The sequence below is a fragment of the Hyaena hyaena genome, unplaced genomic scaffold (assembly GCF_003009895.1).
Source record: "Hyaena hyaena isolate Hyena2069 unplaced genomic scaffold, ASM300989v1 scaffold_590, whole genome shotgun sequence".
In the NCBI taxonomy this organism is placed as follows: domain Eukaryota; kingdom Metazoa; phylum Chordata; class Mammalia; order Carnivora; family Hyaenidae; genus Hyaena; species Hyaena hyaena.
This window is the reverse complement of record NW_024081221.1, coordinates 510516-530394: the sequence shown is the minus strand read 5'-3', so window position 1 is coordinate 530394 and position 19879 is coordinate 510516. Positions and strand designations below refer to the sequence as shown.

The 19879-nt window shown below is 39.7% G+C and overlaps 1 protein-coding gene across 8 annotated transcripts in view; it reads right to left on the bottom strand.

Moving 5' to 3' along the window:
* Window positions 1–19879, bottom strand: part of ICA1 (islet cell autoantigen 1) — a 140790-nt gene that overhangs the window by 24280 nt on the left and 96631 nt on the right. For all 8 annotated transcript variants that reach the window (XM_039256834.1, XM_039256836.1, XM_039256835.1 and 5 more), the window contains 3 exons: window positions 15608–15733; window positions 14509–14607; window positions 2002–2099 (listed from right to left, as the gene is read on the bottom strand). In XM_039256834.1, the coding sequence (XP_039112765.1) occupies window positions 2002–2099; window positions 14509–14607; window positions 15608–15733 (323 nt within the window). The remainder of the gene's footprint in view (window positions 1–2001; window positions 2100–14508; window positions 14608–15607; window positions 15734–19879) is intronic.

Genomic DNA, 19879 nt, shown 5'->3' with positions numbered 1-19879 from the left:
GTGAGCAGTTAGGTAGATATAACTAAGAGAGATACTTCATACTCATCACCTTCAAAAAATAGTTAATAAACGGATGGCCAAGTAGGTGTTTATTCTGATTCCAGGTGTTAGAGGAGAAGACACCGCAGGAGGTTACCTTAAATTATGTAAGGATGGAAGCACCATCACTCTCCAGAAGACCATCACCTACTCAACTCTTACCATACACCGGTAAGATCACAGCAGACATATATCACCACCTTGACACTCAGCTTGTGCTTCTGAACCTCCCTTTAAAGCACCTTTACCTACTATTATAATTATTGGATTATACTTTTTGAGCTTTGAAAAATGAAATACTAAAATAATGGAAAAATCTGAAGTTAACAAAAACGAATCAAGACAATCTTGGGTGGTTCCTTTCTGAATAAAAGCTAATGCTTTATTTTGATTGTGGTAACATATATGGTGAAAAAAAGGTAACAGAATACATTCCAGGCATTGCCTCTTAACTACACCATGGGCTATGGGCAGTCCCTTAACTTCTTTTTGAGCCTTGCGTCCACCATTTACTCAACAGGGAAATGCCAGCATTGATTATGCCAAGGGTTCGCATGAGAATGAGTAGAGATAACATAAATAAAGCACCTGACATTGTGACTTGTACATAGTAGGTATTTGCTAAAGGGTATTCAGCATTACTATTATTACCAGGAATAGGTTAAACTGCTTCCCCCTACAATAAGTCAATTGTACTAGATTCAGATCATATTCTACAGCTGTTCCCACAGTGAAAAGTTGTCTCTGCTCTACACTATAGGAACTTTCTAGTATTTGCTTTAAAACTAAAAAGGCTAATATTGGCAGCAAATAACTCTGTGTGACAAAAATATATATTTAAAACTTTATTTAGAAACACAGTAGGGGCGCCTGGGTGGCTCAGTTGGTTAAGCGTCCAACTTCAGCTCAGGTCATGATCTCATGGTTCGTGGGTTCTAGCCCTGCATCAGGCTCTGTGCTGACAGCTCAGAGCCTGGAGCTGGTCTTCGGATTCTGTATCTCCCTCTCTCTCTGACCCTCCCCTGCTCATGCTGTCTCTCTCTCTCTCTCTGAAATAAATAAAACATTTAAAAAATTCTTTAAAAAAAAAAAACACAGTAAAAATATAAGGCAGTTTTATCACACAACTATCATCTAATTTTTTTGTATGTGTGAAAAAAGAATCACAAATGGAGGTAAGGTAATCTACTTCACTTTTCTAGGTCAGCCAGTTCAGGATTAACCCTATCCCTGCATGCCCTGACACCTCATTAAGAAAGGACATCGATTCACAATGAAGCCTCCTTGCTGAATGTGATTAGGATGCATCATGCTCCATGTATGTGGAAAAGTCTGTCTCAGTATGTAAAATGACTGCAGGTGCCTTCTTTGCAAAGCGGCAGGAACTGAAGATGAAGCATTCACTTCCTGAACTCAAAGCTGCTCTGTGCTTCACAGAGGGAAAAACAGAAGTTCTAAACAGTAGAAGACAAAATGTCAGAATCCAATGCTTTTGTAGGATAGATAGCACCTTAGTACTGTATGTCTTATGAGGCAATTTCATAGGTTATTTCCTTCTATGAGAGAAAAGTCAGAGGATTTCCTATCTGCGACAGGATTTTGTAAATGATGGAAACAAAAGGACCAGATTGGGTCTAGAAGCCTGAGAGAGCAGGAAGCAGAGGCTGAGGCCACCAGACAGCCAGACAGCACTGGAAATGTGTGCCTTTTCTTGTCCCAGTCAAATTCTCACATTGTGCTCCTTCTAAGACCCCAGAAATGAGTCTCTTATTGGGAAGAGTTCTGGTTTAGTGGGAATATGTGCAGGATGAGTTTGGACTTCATTCTAATATATCAACTCAGGGAAGGGAGGAAGTAAAGCAACTGCCCTCTGATGGAGACCCCAGCAGTCTTGGCCAGTGAGGACTCTACTGCCCTTGCCTGCGGAAGAAAGATCTGCCAGGAGAAGTAGCTATAACTTACTGACTCGGCTCCTCCACAGTGGCCTCTGCACTTTCCTGCTGGGTGATCTTCTTCCTTTCTTCTTTCTCAATCAGCTTTTTCATAGGGTCTTGTAAGCTCTTGATCACAGCAATGAAAAGGGAAAAAAAAAAGAGAGAGAAAGATCAATAAAAAACTCAACAGTCTCCGGTCCAGAAACCAAATCTTAAATTCAAGGTTTGGGGGATTACCCCAAACCTACCCAATAGACAGAAATAAAATTTTATATTTTCTCAGACCCATCCACAATATACTAGCCTATAAAGGAGAGTTGTTTTGCCACTAGATTTATGCTTTCCCTTTCATGATAAGTTATTCAAAAGAAGGCCTTTTGGCTATTGCTAACTTTATTTTCCATCTTTAACATGCAGCAAAGATAAACATTATGTTCTGCTAGCAGCCCACACACTGACAGAGTAGAAGCTTTTCTCCCCCAAAGATGAGACAATTTCATTTTATTTTTAATTTTGTTTGCAATTTTGTGATCTAAAAACTGCTTTAAAATTTTTTTTTAAATGTTTATTTAGTTTTTTTGAGAGAGGGAGAGAGACAGAGAGTGAACAGAGGAGGGTCAGAGAGAGAGGGAGACACAGAATCTGAAGCAGGTTCCAGGGCTCGAACCCATGAACTGTGAGATCATGACTTGAGCTGAAGTCAGCCGCTTAACTGACTGAGCCACCCAGGCGCCCCTAAAAACAGCTTTTAAAAATAAGAGAAAACAAAACCTTTTTTTAAGAAAAAACAAAACCAAATTAGTGGCTTAACATATTCTGACAAGTTAACTTCCACAAGTGGACAGAGCAAGTGCATCCATATCTATGTAGATTAAAGATGGGTGGGGATCTTCTGATGGCACACTACTTCTTGGAGTTACTGTTCTCAAGTCTCATTAAATATATAAGGAAACACTTTCAAAAAAAATCCAGTGCCTAGAAACTATACACCAGAAAAAGCAGAACATTCCCATAACAACTGAATAATGAGTTACACAAAAAGATCTCTACTTGTGGCCCTAATTAAACCACAAATCTACAAATATGCACAACACATCTCAAGATACTTATCCTGCTTATATTCTTAGAACTTTTAGAACCTGCTCTTTGGGGCTTCCTGTCTCCTCCTCTTTCCCCTTTCCACCTTCCTCTTCTCTCTTCTCTCGTGTGGCCCACATGCAGAGGACGGCAAGCACGTTTCCTACACCAGCTCTGATGGATTCGTGGTCTCTGACTGCAGGCTGGATGGAGATGGTGTGGAGGTAGTCTCTGTGAAGCACAGCTCGGATGGACAGTGGTGCCTCCTGCGAGTGCCAGGTGAACACTGGCATTTCATTCCTAACTGCCAGTGCTCTCACTCCCTGTATGGGAGATTTTCCCTAAAATACCCAGGTTACTGTTTTTCTCAAGAACCCACAGTGGTTCCCCCACTTCTTTCCACTTCTAGTCTAAACCTCTCAGCCTGATCTTAAAGATCTTCTAAAATGTGATTTTATCTTACTCTCCCACATTGCTTCCCATTAGCTCCCAAATGGGAGCTTTCCATTCACTTTGGCCTGTCGTCTCAGCCTCCCCTAGGTACTAACTGCTCCCTTTCTATCTTTGTTCATTCTGCTACTTTACCCAAAAAAGCTCTCTCTACCCATTTGTCTACCCTCAAGAGTCCTTTCAGTTTTTGCAAAGCCCAGATCAATTACTGCTTTTTCCTTAAAGTTTCATTTGCTAAGCATGTCAAATTCAAGAAAGCTCTTCCATCTTCAAAGTGCACTTATAGTCTTATTCATATTTGATTGTATCTATTCTGTATTATGTTTTATCTCTTAAAAAATATTTTTTTAAGTTAGAAAAATAATAGAACCACATGTAGAATACTTGGAAAATTAAAAAAAGAAAAATTACTCATAATTCCATTCTCCTCCCCAAATAGTTATTATTTTCATATATTTCCTTTCTGGTTTTTCATGTTCATACTACTTCTATAATCAGAATCACGTATGTAGATGCCTTCTTAAACAATATACTCTGTATAGATATTTCACAATGAGAAATGTTCTTCATTAAAGAATATAAAAGATTTTATAGATCATAAACATTCAGTATTTGTTTATATATAAATACATTCATTCACCATTTTTCTAACATAAGGCCAAGGTTTTCTAACTGAATGTATGTCTTATGACTGGAGTTCTTAAACATCTTCTTCCATAAAGGACATCCCTAAGGCATAGCCATCATTTTTAATGACTATTTCTGGACTCTTAGATTAGTATACTCAGTCAACAAACAGTTTCAGAGTGTTTACCAAGACCAGGTGCTGTTTTGGGTGCAGGGAATACACTGATGAAGAAGAGAGACAGAACTGCCAGTTAGTGATAGGTCTAGGCAAGGCATTAAAGAAGAGGATAGAAAGTGACTGGCTCACTACCTCAGTTAGCAAAAATGTCCTCTTGCGGAAGTGACATCTCAGCTGAGCGTCAAATGACATGAAGGAGCCATCTTGCACAATTCAAGAAGTAGAGACCTGGATGCAAAGGCCTAAAGGTAGGAATAGCTTCGCTTGTTGGAGGAACAAAAAGAATCCACTGGGATTGTAATGTAGTGGGCAAGAGGACAAGTCTTATGAGATCAAGATAAAGAGGTCAGGAGGGGTCACACAGGGGGAACATTCCTTTACCCACATTCATCAATATTTAACACTATGCCCCATTAGTTTCATCATATTCTTTTGACCTTTATGTTTCTCCAATGCATGACAACTAAATGGAATCCATGATTATCAGCTGGAGGGGGAAATGCTATAAAGGACGTTATTGGAACAAACAAGGTAATTGGAATACGGGCTGTAGGGTAGGTCTTCTTCTTCTTCTTCTTTTTTAAATCATATACCCCAAAGCAACTGGTAAAAGCTGGGCACATGCGTGGGTGCATGTGTGTATTTCAGAAATATACAATCACAAGGAGGAGTTCAACAGATGTCAAAGACCTACTCTTTTCAATAGATCTGCCAATCACAGCATTTTATTCACACACACACACACACACCCTTTCAGCAGTTTTATTTCCCAAAGAGTAGTCCAATCTTGGTCAACATGAAGCCAGGAATATTTTCCCCTAAGCTTCTGATGGCCCCAAGACACACTTTTCAATTCTGCAAGGCTTGTCCAGGCCTCCTGGTTTGCTCAATTATCTTCTCATTGCATTTCCTTTTTCTCAATCAGTACTAGGCAGGGCCAGGACTTGTCTGCTCTCAGCTGGCTGTGTCTGGCTGCCACAGTGCTTGCCTAAGCCCCTGAGATGCCCTTGACAGCTCCATGGTTATCATCCCTTCTGTCTCAGCCCAACCTCCCCTCATAACCACACTTAGGCAGCTCTCAGACAATCCCTTTGTAATGTAAACCACTCCTTCCTTCTTTTCAACCCCTTTCCCTGTTGGGCCATTAGCAGGGACTCAATTGTTGGCTCCCTGTCACCACAATCACGGTTAAGTCACTATTGTGCTTCACCAACAGAATGGCTAGAGTTCCAATTGCTACTTTATTATTAATAATTCCTGTTACAACTGCTCCTCTCTTCCTGCTATTACCGTTGTCCCTATAAGGATTTGGCTGTTGCCACTCAAGAGAGGTGCTAAATATGTACTTATTGGTCGATAAATTAATGTACATAAGGTTAAACTGAAAAAATTAGAGCTCTTTAGCTAAGAAATTCAAAGACTCAGGGGAATAATAGGAAAAGGTTTATAAAACCACAAGCAAAATTAATACCAAGCACCTGGGCTTATTTATTAAGTATTAGCATTTTGAACTAAGGGGAATCTTGTGTGGGGAATCTATCAGCTTTACTGAGGTATAATTCACGTACCATAGAATTCACCCATCTAGAGTGTACAATTTAAAGGTTTTCAGTATAGACACAGACTTGTGCAATCATCACCACAATCAATTTTAGGATGTTTTCAAGGGGCATCTTTTGAAGCAAGAGAGTTTTAGATTAAACTGAGCTAAGCACTCCTCTCTACAGCAAGGAAAAAAACCAACCCATATGGAACTTGTTTCTTAAAAAGATGGTAAACAACGAAAATAAGAAAGAAACTCAGAGGAACTTTGAAACATCACGGAGAACAAATCATGTCCCCATCCCTCTCTCAACATTAGTTCCTAGGTGTGACCATCAGATACAGGATATTCTACTTGGCGAACCACTGTTTTCACCAAAGTTTGATGAAAAGATCCAAGTGGGGGCCAGGGTGGCAGGATTCTTCATAGTATTTTAAAGTCTGCAACTCAGCTGAAAACTCTTAACCTTGTAGCATCTGTAAAAGTCAGAGGTGACAGCATTTTCTGTGTGACATGAACACCTGCTCAGCCAAGAGGCCTTGGCTAACTGTAGAGACAAGGCAGCCATCAGATGGAACTATTTTGAATCAGCAGCTGATGGAAGCCACATTCAAATCCATGTCCAGAAATGAAACGTCAAAGCATTCTGTTTCTAAACCCCAAACCCACTAGGTCCTTCATTAAAACTCTTCGTGAAGATCACTTCTTATTAGCAGCAAAACAGCATCATAGAACACTGAAAGGTTTTGTACAGAAGAAAGAATGTTTTTAGACTAGTAACTTTTCTCTGTTTAAAGGCTGCACTGACATGCTAATAGTTTCCATCAATGCTTAAATGGTTTCAGGAAGCACACACACAATATATAAGATCAGTTTGACAGAGGAAATGCGCAGACCGAGCTTGCAAAAGTGTCTTAGAAAGGAAACAGCTTAATATAATAATGGGAGTTACTACTTCCTGTATTAGGAAAATAAAAGCAACAGCAACATTCATCTGAATGAAAGCAAAACTACTCAGCAAAACAAATTTCACAGACAAAAGGCTAGCAGCCAACCCTAATATAATGACCTAAGTATAAGTTTAGCCTTGACAATTGAGTAACATGTTCTCTAATCTTTAATTATGACATTTAATTTTCTCAGGCTACTTCCCATTAATTATACTGTATGCATATGAAGGTGCCAAATAATTGTCTATAAAAGGAAATAAAAGTGCTGAAAATGTTGAGGCATGGTTAAAAGATGGTGAACTCGGTTGTGTGTATGTTTGTGTTTATATAATTGGTACCACATGAGGAATAAAAAGCAGAGGCCATGATGATGTGTAGAACCACACAATTCATGGATTTCAGTACACGTGGCCTCCCCACCCATGCAGTTATAAATCTATAAAGATACTATGCAAGGAGCACTATTAATCTAGAGTCAGAAGGTACTCCTGAATCACAGCATAGAATAAAAAGTAAAGTTAGAGAAAATAAACAATCATAAATAAGATATATAAACGTGTTCTTTAAACTTTTTTAAAATAGTTTCTCTCTCTCTCTCTCTCTCTCCCTCTCTCTCTCTCTCTCTCAAGAGAGTAGGGGAAAGGGGCTGAGGAAGAGAGAGAGCGAGACTCTCAAGCAGGCTCCATGCTCAGTGTGGAGCTCCATGTGGGGCTTGAACCTATAATCCTGGGATCCTGACCTGAGCCGAAATCAAGAGTCAGACACTCAACCAACTGAGCCACCCAGGTGCCCGTCTTATCAGCAATTGTTAAAGGTTTGAGAGGAATTATGGTCTTAAATGCCCATCTTATATTAGGTCCTGTTATGTTAGGTACTGCAGCCCATGTTTTACACTTCTCACAAAGCCCAGATAAACCCACTGTATTACTGATTTCCTGATGTGGAAACTGAGACTCAGGTGAAGTAACTTACTTAAGACCATTCAATCATTAACAGGTAGGAGAAAGATTTGAATCCTCGTCTTCAAAATTCTACAACTAGTCAAGAAATGGTATCGAATAACCAAGTCAAGAACATTTACTGAACTCCTTCATATTCAGTGCCAAGGAGATCAAGAACACTTCATTCCAAACTCTAAAGGGGGGTCCTAAATTCCTAGGTATCTGAGGGACTGACTTACACAGATGATATTTTTCACTTATGTGCAAACATTTCAAAGGGCTACTTTAAAACATTTTTTTAATGTTTGTTTATTTTTGAGAGACAGAGCACAAGTTGGGGAGGGGCAGAGAGAGAAGGAGACACAGAATGCAAAGCAGGCTCCAGGCTCTGAGCTATCAGCACAGAGCCCGATGTGGGCCTCCAACTCATTAACCGTGAGATAGTTACCTGAGCTGAAGTCAGACTCTTAACAGACTGAGCCACCCAGGTGCATCTCATAGTGTTACTTTTAATGGAAAGTTTACAACTGAACTTTTTAAAGGAGGCACTTGCTTTCTCTTGCCCTCCTGCCTCAGGGCCGGAAGTACCACCTGGAAGAAATGACATAGGGCAGAGTGGGAAAAGCATGAGCATCCCTATTTCCAGAGCTATTGCATATGTAGCATGTAGCCTTGGGCAGATGACTAGACCTTTCTGAACTTCAGTTTCCTCATTTGAAACATGGGGAGAAAAACAAGTAGACCCAACTACTCAAGGTTATTCTGAGGATTAACTAAAATATATGTCCTTTCTATATGTCACTGCCAAACTTAGCAGAATTATTAATTATAATACCCAACCTCAGCACATTAGAGTCATGCATACCATGACAAATTCTCTGAGACACTATTTTACCTCACGTTTAGCAGAGTTCCTGGCATTAAGTAACAGCCCACATAATGATAATATTTTTCCTTTCCCCTCAAAGAAAATTAATGGAATGAGAAGAAGTGGGGGATGGGGAGGAACCTTACTGTTATGAGAGCCTGAGCTACCAGCTTGCTGGAAGAACAAATGCCAGTCATCACAAGGGCTAGACGAACTGATGATCAGCCACCCGTTGGCTTGTCCACCTCAGACTTCAGTGGTGGCCATGGTCAGCCCCCTAGCCCCTCCTCTCCTGTGGACTTGGATGCATCTCAATTTTGCAATAATATGGCCTGGAGCAGCTTGGGGGGCAGGGGAGAATCACTCTGCTAAAGGCTGTGTAAAGTAATGACACTGAGAGAAAACTTGAAAGTCTACAAGGATATTCTGGATGCTCGCCATGAATAATTGCCATGTTGAGACTGGCAACTAAAATAGCATTGCAGAGATATTTACCCAATTTTCATAAAAACTATTATGGCTTTATTTTCAAAGCAAGTAACTACAGAGCTGTGTGGCTTGTCGGTAAATGTTCAAGTGATTAACTGAGAAATGTGGAGGTGGGTGGAAGAAGGCTGTTAGGCATACGACTTTGAGAAAAACAAAATTTAGAGAAGGATGTTTTTTGAATTGTGAAAGCTAAAAGCATTTCAGTCTCCAGAATGATGTTCCATATAACAGTGCTAAGTCCTAGACCCCAGGAGAGAAAAGAGAGAACATTGGCACATCTGTTTCAATGGTTATTTTTGAACATGCCCAGAGTTAGGTTTTCAAATTCGGGTTTCCTTAGTTAAAATCCTGGCACAAGGCAAAAGCCAGTTGCAAAGCCAAATTGCATTTTTTTAGAATTAGCCCTGTTGCAGGGTGGGAAGCCTCCCTGCCTTCCTTGCATGTAGGCCTGCCCTGCCCTCTTGTATCCCTGCGGGAGTTATGTAAGCCCAGACAAGGGCCTGCAGGCCTGAAGCACAGGTTTGGGAATATAACTGCCAGAGCATCTGTGTGAGTCAGGGAGGGAGGGGTTCTCCTGGGTGAGGTCTGAGGGACCTATCCCACCACCATTCACAACCTCGCCTTCACAACTCACTACAAAACTAATCATCTAGGGTGAAAACAGTATGAAAAGAACTTAAGCTAGGCTACAGAACTTGGCGAGCTCGATAGACCCCTGTGTACTGATACTGCCAATGGCTGTCTTCTGGATCCATGAGAGAATTCTTGATAAATCCATCCCCATTACCCCCACCACGGGACTCCTGGTGCCACCACTATGGCTGCCAACCTCACTGCCACCAGCACCACAAAACAGCTGGAAAGTGACAGAGCTCAAGTTAAAGCCAGGTCTGGGTGGCACAGAGCCCGTGATCTTACATACTTTATCATGTATCCAGAGTAAAAAAAAAAAAAAAAAAAAATCTGGCTTTCCTGCCAACAGCACTAGAATGGGGAACATGATAGGAATATGTTTTACTACTGACCATTTTCCTTAAATATAGTCACTCTGATCTCTTTTAAAATATAAATGCAGAAGGACATGCCTTCCCCTCAACTAGCTCCTAATGGTGTGTCTATTTCTCCAAAGGGTCTCCAGTGCCCACTTCTCTGTAAAGACATCTGACTCAACTCACATGATAGCTTGGGAGGAAGAGACCACTGAGTTTTAGATTTGCTAGGAAAAAGTCACATGACTCCTGAAGGTTTGTTTTGTTTTTTGCTTTTGTTTTGCTTTCTCTGAAGACTGTTTTGGATCTGTGCGGTGATGTGTAAGTAAACGACGTCCTGGAAGGATAAAGTAAACATTACCATTTTCCGAGGGGTGGTAATTTAAGACTGAGCACTGTTTTCTGATAGACATCATTTCATTTACCTTTAAAAAAAATGCTTTAAACTCAGAGTCTAAATTACTTCCTCTGAAAAAGTGACAGTGCTTTAGAGATATGGCTAGAAATATTCCATCCTATCTCCATGACTTGATAATTTCTACCATGTGAAAGACATTCTCAGATGATTTGGAATCAGTATAAATTTAACATATCAGGGGCGCCTAGGTGGCTCAGTCGGTTAAGCTTTGGACTCTTGATTTTGACTCAGGTCATGATCTCTTGGTTCCTGAGATACAGCCCCACTTCAGGCTCAGAGCTGTGTATGGAGCCTGCTTGAGATTCTTTCTCCCTCTGCCCCTCCCCAACACATGCACTTTCTCTCTCTAAAAATAAATTAACATATTAATAACCCATGCAAAGTACCTATCTTTATCAGCATTTTAATGAAACAATATTTACTGTTTGAAAATATGAGATTAGAGCTTTGCTTCTTTTATTGTAAGCCACTTAAAAGATGTTTTCACCCCCTTTAAATTTGAGCCTTGTTGCAATTAGATGAAAAAATTTTGTAACATAAAAAATTCTTGGTAATATTAAATTTCAATGCTAAATTCTCCATAAAGTTAAAATGCTACAAAAATCTATTAATCATAAAATTAATGATGGAGGACTATATCCTTATTGGATATATAAGGACTATTGGACTATATCCAATAAAAGTAGAATCAATAGAACCCTATCAGGCCTGAGTAAAAAAGCAACAGTTGACATATAAAACATTACCACAAAATATTCACAAAATGTCAAAATAGTCACTTGGATATTTTGTAAGAGGTGGAGGCTCAATTCATTTTTACAATAAAATTATACTGGGAAAGAATTATACATATTTTCTAGAGGAAGGTTCATTAGAAACAAACTTCTGGTGCATGAGTTATAGCGCTGTAATACTGCAGCAAAAGACTCTTCCCTCCAAACAGGATGCATTGGGTGTTTAACACATTAATTATCATCCTTCATCAAGCATAAAACTAACAGTCAGGAAATACAGCTGCAGTGGCACAATTACCAACACTCAGAATACACCCTGCAGCAAAGAAAGCAAATGGGTTGCTTTTCATTAACAGAGCTTGGCAAACCTCTCTAAAGACAATGTTTTCCTTCCAGCCAGAGTCCCAAAAGGCATTTCAGGGGCTATTTGCTGAGATAAATCCAGAGAACAAATAAAGTGTGAAAATATTTATTTAAATTCCAAAATAATCCATTATCAATATATAGTGCATTGAAAATGACTTGATGAAATCAAAATCTTTTACTTATTCAATTATTTATTTTTATTATTTTTTAATGTTTACTTTGAGAGAAAAATAGAGTGCACGATGAACAGGGGAGGGGCAGAGAGAGAGAATCCCAAGCAGGCTCTGCACTGGCAGAGTCTGACACAGGGCTTGAAGGCAGGAACCATGAGATCATGACCTGAACCAAAATTGAGAGTCAGATGCTTAACCAACTGAGCCACCAGGTGCCCACCCTTTTTAATAACTTTTTATAATTTTTATTTATTTCTTTTGAGAGAAAGACACACACAGAGACAGCAGGAATGGGAGGGGCAGAGAGAGAGGGAGAGAGACAAAGAAACTAATTTTTATTTGAGAGAGAGGGAGAGGGAGAGAGCGAGTACAAGCAGGGGAGGGGGCAGAGGGGAAAAGAGAGAGAGAATTCTAAGCAGGCTCCACACTGAGTGCTAAGCTCAATCCCATAACCCTGGGATCATGACCTGAGCTTAAATCAAGAGTGAGATGCTCAACCAACTGAACCACCTAGTTGTCCCCCAAATCTTTTAAATACAAGGCATGTTTTTAAAAATATATATTAGTGCAAGAGGGTGGTAAGTCAGGTAATATCTTCATGCTTGATGGTAATACATAAACTATTAGTGGTTTCCATTTTCATGTTTTGTGACATACAATAAAATAGTTAACATGCCTCCATATATGCTATAATGAGCTTTGTGATAACAGGATTCTATTATACAGGTGTGAGTCCATATAAAGAAAACAATTAGTGACCAGCTTGGGGTTCTAATATAACATCATTGAAAAGCCTAGATGAATAGCATTCTAAAAGTAATAACAGCCTAGTTTATTTGGTTGATTGCTGGACACTTAACATTCTTAATATTACTATAATTATATTATACCTTAACAAATACATTATTTCTACTGATTTTATATTATAATTAAACCATAAACTGTTACTAAACCATAATTTAAGGATGACTCTGGGGATGTAAAAGGCAATGGATAGTCATGTGTTCAAAATATTTGTAATTATGTCCTGAACCATTGCCATCAAATTTCCAATAAATTCTCTGCCCAGAAATCCTCTAACATCATCAGCTTGATCCTCTCTGCAGGATAAATATCATGGCAACAATTAAAGAGCCATATTTTCCTCAGCACAGGAGGCCAGAAAGGAATCCTCCATGTTTGTGACATCAGTTTCATATTGTACTTTATATGCAATTAACTCAAATCTGAACTTCTTTTAAATTGTATTTGGGGTAGGCATCATTCCATCTTCCACCTAGGTGATTTATGTACAATTGTCTTATAAAAGACAAACTTATTATAAAATAAAATCTGATGCACATACATACCCTAAACCTAAAAGTCTCTGCCTTATTAAAGAAGAAGCTCTAGGATTCTGTTCAGGCCTCTCTAAGAAATGGGAAGACAATGAGTGGTAATAATTTCAATAGATCTGGCTTGGTTGGGATAGTTGCTCTCTAAGGTGCATAAAGTGGTAGTAAATGATGGGGAAGGAATGCAGCAATGGTAACATCCAGTAATGGTAACATCACCAAGGTGCTAAGAAAGGCTTTGGATTCGTTGGATGCAGAACATTTAGCTGGACAAAGGAGGGTATGAGAGGAATAAAATGTCCCTCCCCTCAAGTGCTTACAGCTCAGCTGACAGAGTAAAAAAACGGGGCACATTCTGAATCTGGCTACCACGCAGCATGTCAGCAAGTACCAATAAATGAACACAGGACCAGCTGACAGGAGTACTGTGAAGAAACTTCACTGGCCAGGTGTCCTGTCTGGAGTCAGGCCAGGTGCATCCCAAGGTGAGTGGACTGTCTTGGGATCCTCTTGAGACATTCATTTAAAGGGCCAGGGTCTCAAAGGTCTCTGTCTTAGTACTTTTGCAGATGCAGTAACATTATAAACATTTCAGAATCAAAGGTGTTTTAAAGCAAAAATTAAAAAAAAAACTTGTTAATGTTTTCTTAAGCAAGATGATAAGCCATTTACAAATTGCCTAAAAAATTAAAAAGAAGGTAATTTCAAGATGAGCTTTAACTAGTTCTTTCCTGCTCTTTTCCTTTCAAAGGTATGACCTGGTGACAAAACCTCTGGTGCTCTCTCCTTCTCAGAATCCTTTTAGAACCCAAATCACTTCCTTCTTGACATGTGTTCTACCTGAGCAACCAAAAAGATCCCACGCTCAGCTGCAATACTTAGAATCAGACATTTTGCATATATCCCTTTTGCATTCAGAAATCACCGAGTTTAATGCTGCTTTTTTGAATGGAAAATATTCCTGTAGTCTTATGGGAAAATATAATTTTGTATTGAATGGTACTCACAGAATAAAATGACATTTGTCAGAAGTAAGAGAGGAAAGAAAAATCCCTTTGCAAGGGAACATATTTGAATTTAATAATTAAAAAGTAATGGAGTATACTCGACTTGTACAATCTCTTCTTTAACAACATCAAACAAGTCATTTAAAGCAGTCCCCACAATTCATCTCTGAGTAACATGTACCCCAAGGTTCAAGCTGTGTTTTTGTACTGTTGTGACTTACTGTTGTATTGAATACTGATGCAGTCAAAGACTATACTAGGGGGCATAGTTCTCTCTTGGACATTAGGAGTCTGTTGGAATAATGATGATTGCTGCCAAAGGACAGACACTGTCTGTGATGTAACATTACTTTTGCTAGGTTTTTCTAATGGCCTCTCTTAGCTTTCATACCTTCAACGTAGTGAATTCATATGGTTGGTAACCTTTGAAGCTCTCGTGGATGGCTGCCATAGTGTGAGAAGTTTTCTCCCAAAAATGAAGGAGAGTTGTCTGTAAGGAAAGACAGTACAGCTATTAATGTTTCGAATTCCCAGTTTTAGCCACAGGCCCCGGAGAAGTGTGCCCATCTCTGGCTTTCAAGATCCCCCAAAATATGATTCCAACTCATGTCTGCAGCCTTGTTTCCATTACACTCCTCTTTATACCTTGTATTTCAGCCAAACTAAATGCTTCCCAGTACCCCTCAAACACTGCCTGCCATGGCTAATGGTGCTCCACTATTTGGGACATTTTCCTCTCTATTCTCTGTTCTTGTCCCATGTGATCCATCCTCCAAAACCCAGGGCTAATCATTAACAATATACGTCTGTGATCCTTCTACTGATTCAGTTTGTCCCTCTTCAAATCCTCACTGGATTTTGTTGAACTTATTTCACTTAGCACATCCTGTTTTCCCCTTAAAATACAAAAAAATATTGTCACAGTGTACAAACTATCTCTGACTTCCTTCTGAAACTTTAAGTTCCTTGAGGACAGGAACTTTGGTCTTATTAATTTCTGGAGGGCCCAGAATTTGGCCTCCCACACTCAGTTGGTGTGATACCATTACTATGATGAAGGAACTCAGAAGACAGGAGGAGACAAAAATGAGTCCATTAAATTATGACAAGCTAATGAGTAAGTTACTGTGCCAGAAGTCTAGGCAACAAGACGGAGTGAAATCAGAGGAGGCTTTCTGAGGGATGCTACTAGCACATTAAACAGAGTGGAATATGGAAAGGTAGAAATGGGGGGAAAGGGACTCAGGCAGAAGGAACCACCTATGTAAATGAAAGGAAGTAGGAAATCATGGTGTATGCACAGGAAATAGCTAACATTCAGTATGATTAAACTGCAGTCCACTAGAAGGGACAGGTGTGGAAAGTAAATTATGAGCAAGACATTCAGAGCTTCATACTGCCCAAACCATACTTTTGGGTCAGACACCATTTTTCTGTCCCCTAAGCCTCATAACATTCTTGTTTCATTGTAACCAACATCACTTCATTACCTGGTATGTTGCTAGCATATGAGACAACAGATTGCATCTGCTTGCTCCAAGGAGATCCACTTTTTGACACACATCCATCTTCAATTTGTCAAAGCTTTTTTTGGCAAGGCGTACTTGTGTTTGTACCTATGAAAGTAAAAGGGAACCTTTGAACCACTCAGACTCTTAAGTAGTTAAAATTTGCCAGTGAGGAAAGACCAAGAGTGGGCTTATCTCTTTCATATAAGAAAACACCTTTGAAAGTTCCAGGCAGGCAAGAAGATCCTACAACATCCATTCTTTACCTCCAAAGGACCTCAACAACACCACTGCATGTGATGATTTTACAGCAGTTTTACTATCCTAATTATGTATTTCTCAGTCAAAATGTAAACTCCTCTCCTCTCAAAGCATTTACAAAGTGACTGTGGTGGGGAGATGTCCGGAAACATGCAGTGGGGTAAGAGGATAACCTTTGCCATGTTACTGTTTTCCTAAAGGTCTTTGAAGCTCACTTCCCCATATACTCTTCACTCACCTTCCCTAATGTTAACATCTTACATAACACAGTACATTTGTTAAAAACAAGAAAACAACACAGACACAGTCCTATTAGCTAAACAATGGACATTATTCAGATCTAACCAGCTTTTCCATCAGTGCCCTTTTTTTTCTGTTCCAAGATCCAACCTAGGGTACTGTATAAGGGGATTGTGACATAATCTAAAAAACTGATAAACTTCCAACTTTTTCTTGCTGATTCTGTATATAAGCAATTCTCCCTCTGTCCCTGATCCATATAGTATTTCAAAATGGGAATGAGGTCAGGAAAAGATTTAGAAATGTTTATTCTACACATTATTTGATAATAAAATAGAAGGTTTTATTTATTTATTTTATGTTTTATTTATTTATTTCTGAGAGAGAGTGAGAGAGAGAGAGCATGAGCAGGAGAGGGTCAGAGAAAGAGGGAGACACAGAATCTGAAACAGGCTCCAGGCTCTGAGTTAGCTGTCAGCAGAGAGGCCAATATGGGGCTCAAACCCAAGAACCGTGAGATCAGGCCCTGAACCAAAGTCGGACGCTTAAGTGACTGAGGCACCCAGGCGCCCCTTGAAGGTTTTAAAAATAATATAGCTACTTAAAACATGGTGAGGTCAAAATTTCTCCTTCCTTCATTCTGAAGCATCACCACATTATATTTTAACCGGGAAAAGCTTGCCAAATATCACTTTATCTCAGATAATTCATGCAGTTGTAGATACAGGACAGGTAACTGCAATCTGGGAGTAATGCTGACTCATTAGTGATAGTGCTTCCATCACAGGATACCAGCAGGCAAGGAAGATGTGTGCCTTGATCACCATTACATGATTGGGACCTGGTGACCTTGCCCAAAGCAGGTACTGAATACATATTCAGTGAATGAAGAAATTTCCCAGGCTATTCAAGTATCATTTTAAAGTATAACCTTTAAGGTTGTTATTTTAGAAATGATTTCATTTTTTAATAAAAATAACCATGAAGATTATTTGAAATAAAACATTTTTACCACTGATAATACTACTTATAATCACAGCTTATAAGATTATACGGCATTATATAATAATACCAACAATCAATACAATTGCTACCATTTGTAACAATTTAACCATTGAAGCAATTTAACAATAGCTACAATTCACATTTAATACAACTGAACAATTAATACAATTCACTCACCACATGCCAGCTTTTCTTGCTTAGCCTTTGTTGACTCCTAAGGTTGAGAGGATTCATCTGGGGAAGTAACTAATGAGCAAGGCTGCCATTCTAGATTAGCCTGCCTGACTCCAAAGCCATGCTATTCTGCCTCTCAAGCACCATACACTAATCACTGGAAAATCAAGAAGCTCAAATTTTGACTCTACCCAGAAACTCTAGTTTTTCCTGTAGATTATATGGAACTGGAAAACAATGAGACAATACATTTAACACCATGTTGACAAAATTAATACCCTGTGTGAATAGGGTCTTCTGTTCTAGAGCTGTATAAAACTTTTCCTAAGAATGCCTCTGTATTTTTGGTCTATAGGGCTGGGAAAACCAGAGAACAGAAGAAGCCAGTTAGCTCCTCTCAAACTGACCACGCCATGAGCTTAAATAAATCCTGGAGCTCCATCATTTCCCACTGTAGAGTGGAGATACTTGGGAGCACGCACTATAAAACAAATTTAGAATTAGTTAAAAGTAATGATTTCCTGCCTTCCTTTGAGAGGAATAAGGAGACAGCAACAGGAAAACCCAAGCCCTAGAGGGAAGATACAGGAGTGTGAAGAGAAAGATGTTTCACAGTAGTTGGCATCCTCACTGCAAGCCCTCCACGACTTCACCAGTTGCTCTGGCCAGGAAGACCTCCTCAACTGGAATCCTGGAAGGCATCTGTCTCTACTCTTTTCTTCTGAAGAGGAAGGAGATTAATATGGGTATGAGCTTTCACATCTGCATTCATTCAACACGTATTTGGTGAGTACCCATTATGTTAGGACCAGTGCTAAGCACTGGGGTATCTGTAAAGGAGTAAGATTCATGGCAATGGGTCAATAAAGGCACATAGGCATAAGGACTCTCCAGTAGTTTTAGAGAATGGCAATGGGTCAATAAATGCACATAGGCAAGGACCCTCTAGTAGTTTTAGAGAAGACAAATTAGCAATTATAATACAATGGGTAAAGTACAACAGTAGAAGAGTAAAGAATAGAGGCAGTACAGATAAGGGAATGATTAATGCTGGGGGTAGTGTGGAGCAGGAGAGTAGGTTGTTATCAATAAGCCCCAAATACTGGGAGTGCCTTGGTGGCTCAGTCAGTTAAGTGTTCAATTCTTGGTTTCAGCTCTGGTTATAATCTCGTGAGTTTTTTTGAGCCCCACATCCGACTCTGTACTGACAGTACGGGGTCTGCTTGAGATTCTATCTCCCTCTCTCTCTGCCCCTTCCTGCCTCTCTCTCTCAAAATAAATAAAGCCTAAAAAAAGAAAAATAAAAAAAGAAGCCTCAAATACTGGTCTCTCGGTACCCCCATCCTTTGCCCTTTAACAAATCTGTGGGCCGCTCCCACTGGCTCGGGGCTTGGCATGTGACTTGTTTTGCCCAGTGAGATGTTAACAAATGTGATGAAACTGGAAGCCTGGAAAAAAAGTGCTAGGTGTTTCCAGCTTTTTGCTTCTCTGAGATGGCCTTGAGAAGATATCCAGGCCAACCTGAGACCAGGCCTGGGCCAGCCAGCTGGAGGGGTGTGAGAGCCTTGTGCATGCAGGAGACACAAGGAGAACAGCCCAGTTGTCCCAGCAGATCAGCCTTTGGCCAGCTGACCTGCAGACAGGAGAGAGAGGTCAGCCATGATCAGCAGAAGCCCTTCCTACCCCACAGCTAACCACAGACTCATGAGTGAGCCTACCAAAGACCAGAACTGCCCTAACCCACAGATTTGTGAACAGTAAGAAAAGCTTATTGTCTTAAGACACTGAATGTTAGAGTTGCTTATTTCACAGTATTATCGTGGCCACAGATAACTGATATAAATGATAAGCAGGCAGACAATAAAGGCTTCTGAGATGGGGGTGGATATCGGAGGTGGGTCTTAAAGCATGCATAGGAGTAAACAGTAAATATAAGGTATCCACGAGACTGGCCTGCTAATGGAGAAGTTCTACATTTCCTAATGAAATGCAAATTAATTTTCTGTGAGGCTGTGGATTTTGTTTCTTCCTTTACACAGACATTCCTTTATCCTAAGAGAAAACTTTAGCTGCTTATAACACAAAGCTCATGAATTAATATGCTTTGAAATGTGCCCTAATTTTGTTTAAATTTTGTAAAGTAATTTTAGAAACCTAGAAGACTTCAACACTTGACCCAGTGAGTTCTGAAAGGCCATATGCTTTGTGTGTCAACAATGATTATTAAAATACTTAATGCACTGCTGAGTTTCCAAATGTTGAGTCCTTTCCCTGCCAAACAAGGAGGATGTTACCCTGTTGGGCATTCTGAATACGGTAAAGTTCATTTAATATTTTGTGCTCCATGCCTACTCTCTAAAACACATTTCCAGTCTGCAGCCTGAGGACAAAGCACTGAGGACGCACTCAAACAGAGGCCACCATCAAGAGTCTCATTTCATATGCCTCCAGACACACTTAAGTGAAAAATGTTTTGATTATTATTCCTTTCAATCCCAGATAAATTATATTCAATTACACAAACATCTTGAGGAGCTCATGTGGCTTTCCAGGTTTTTTTAAAAAAAATATATA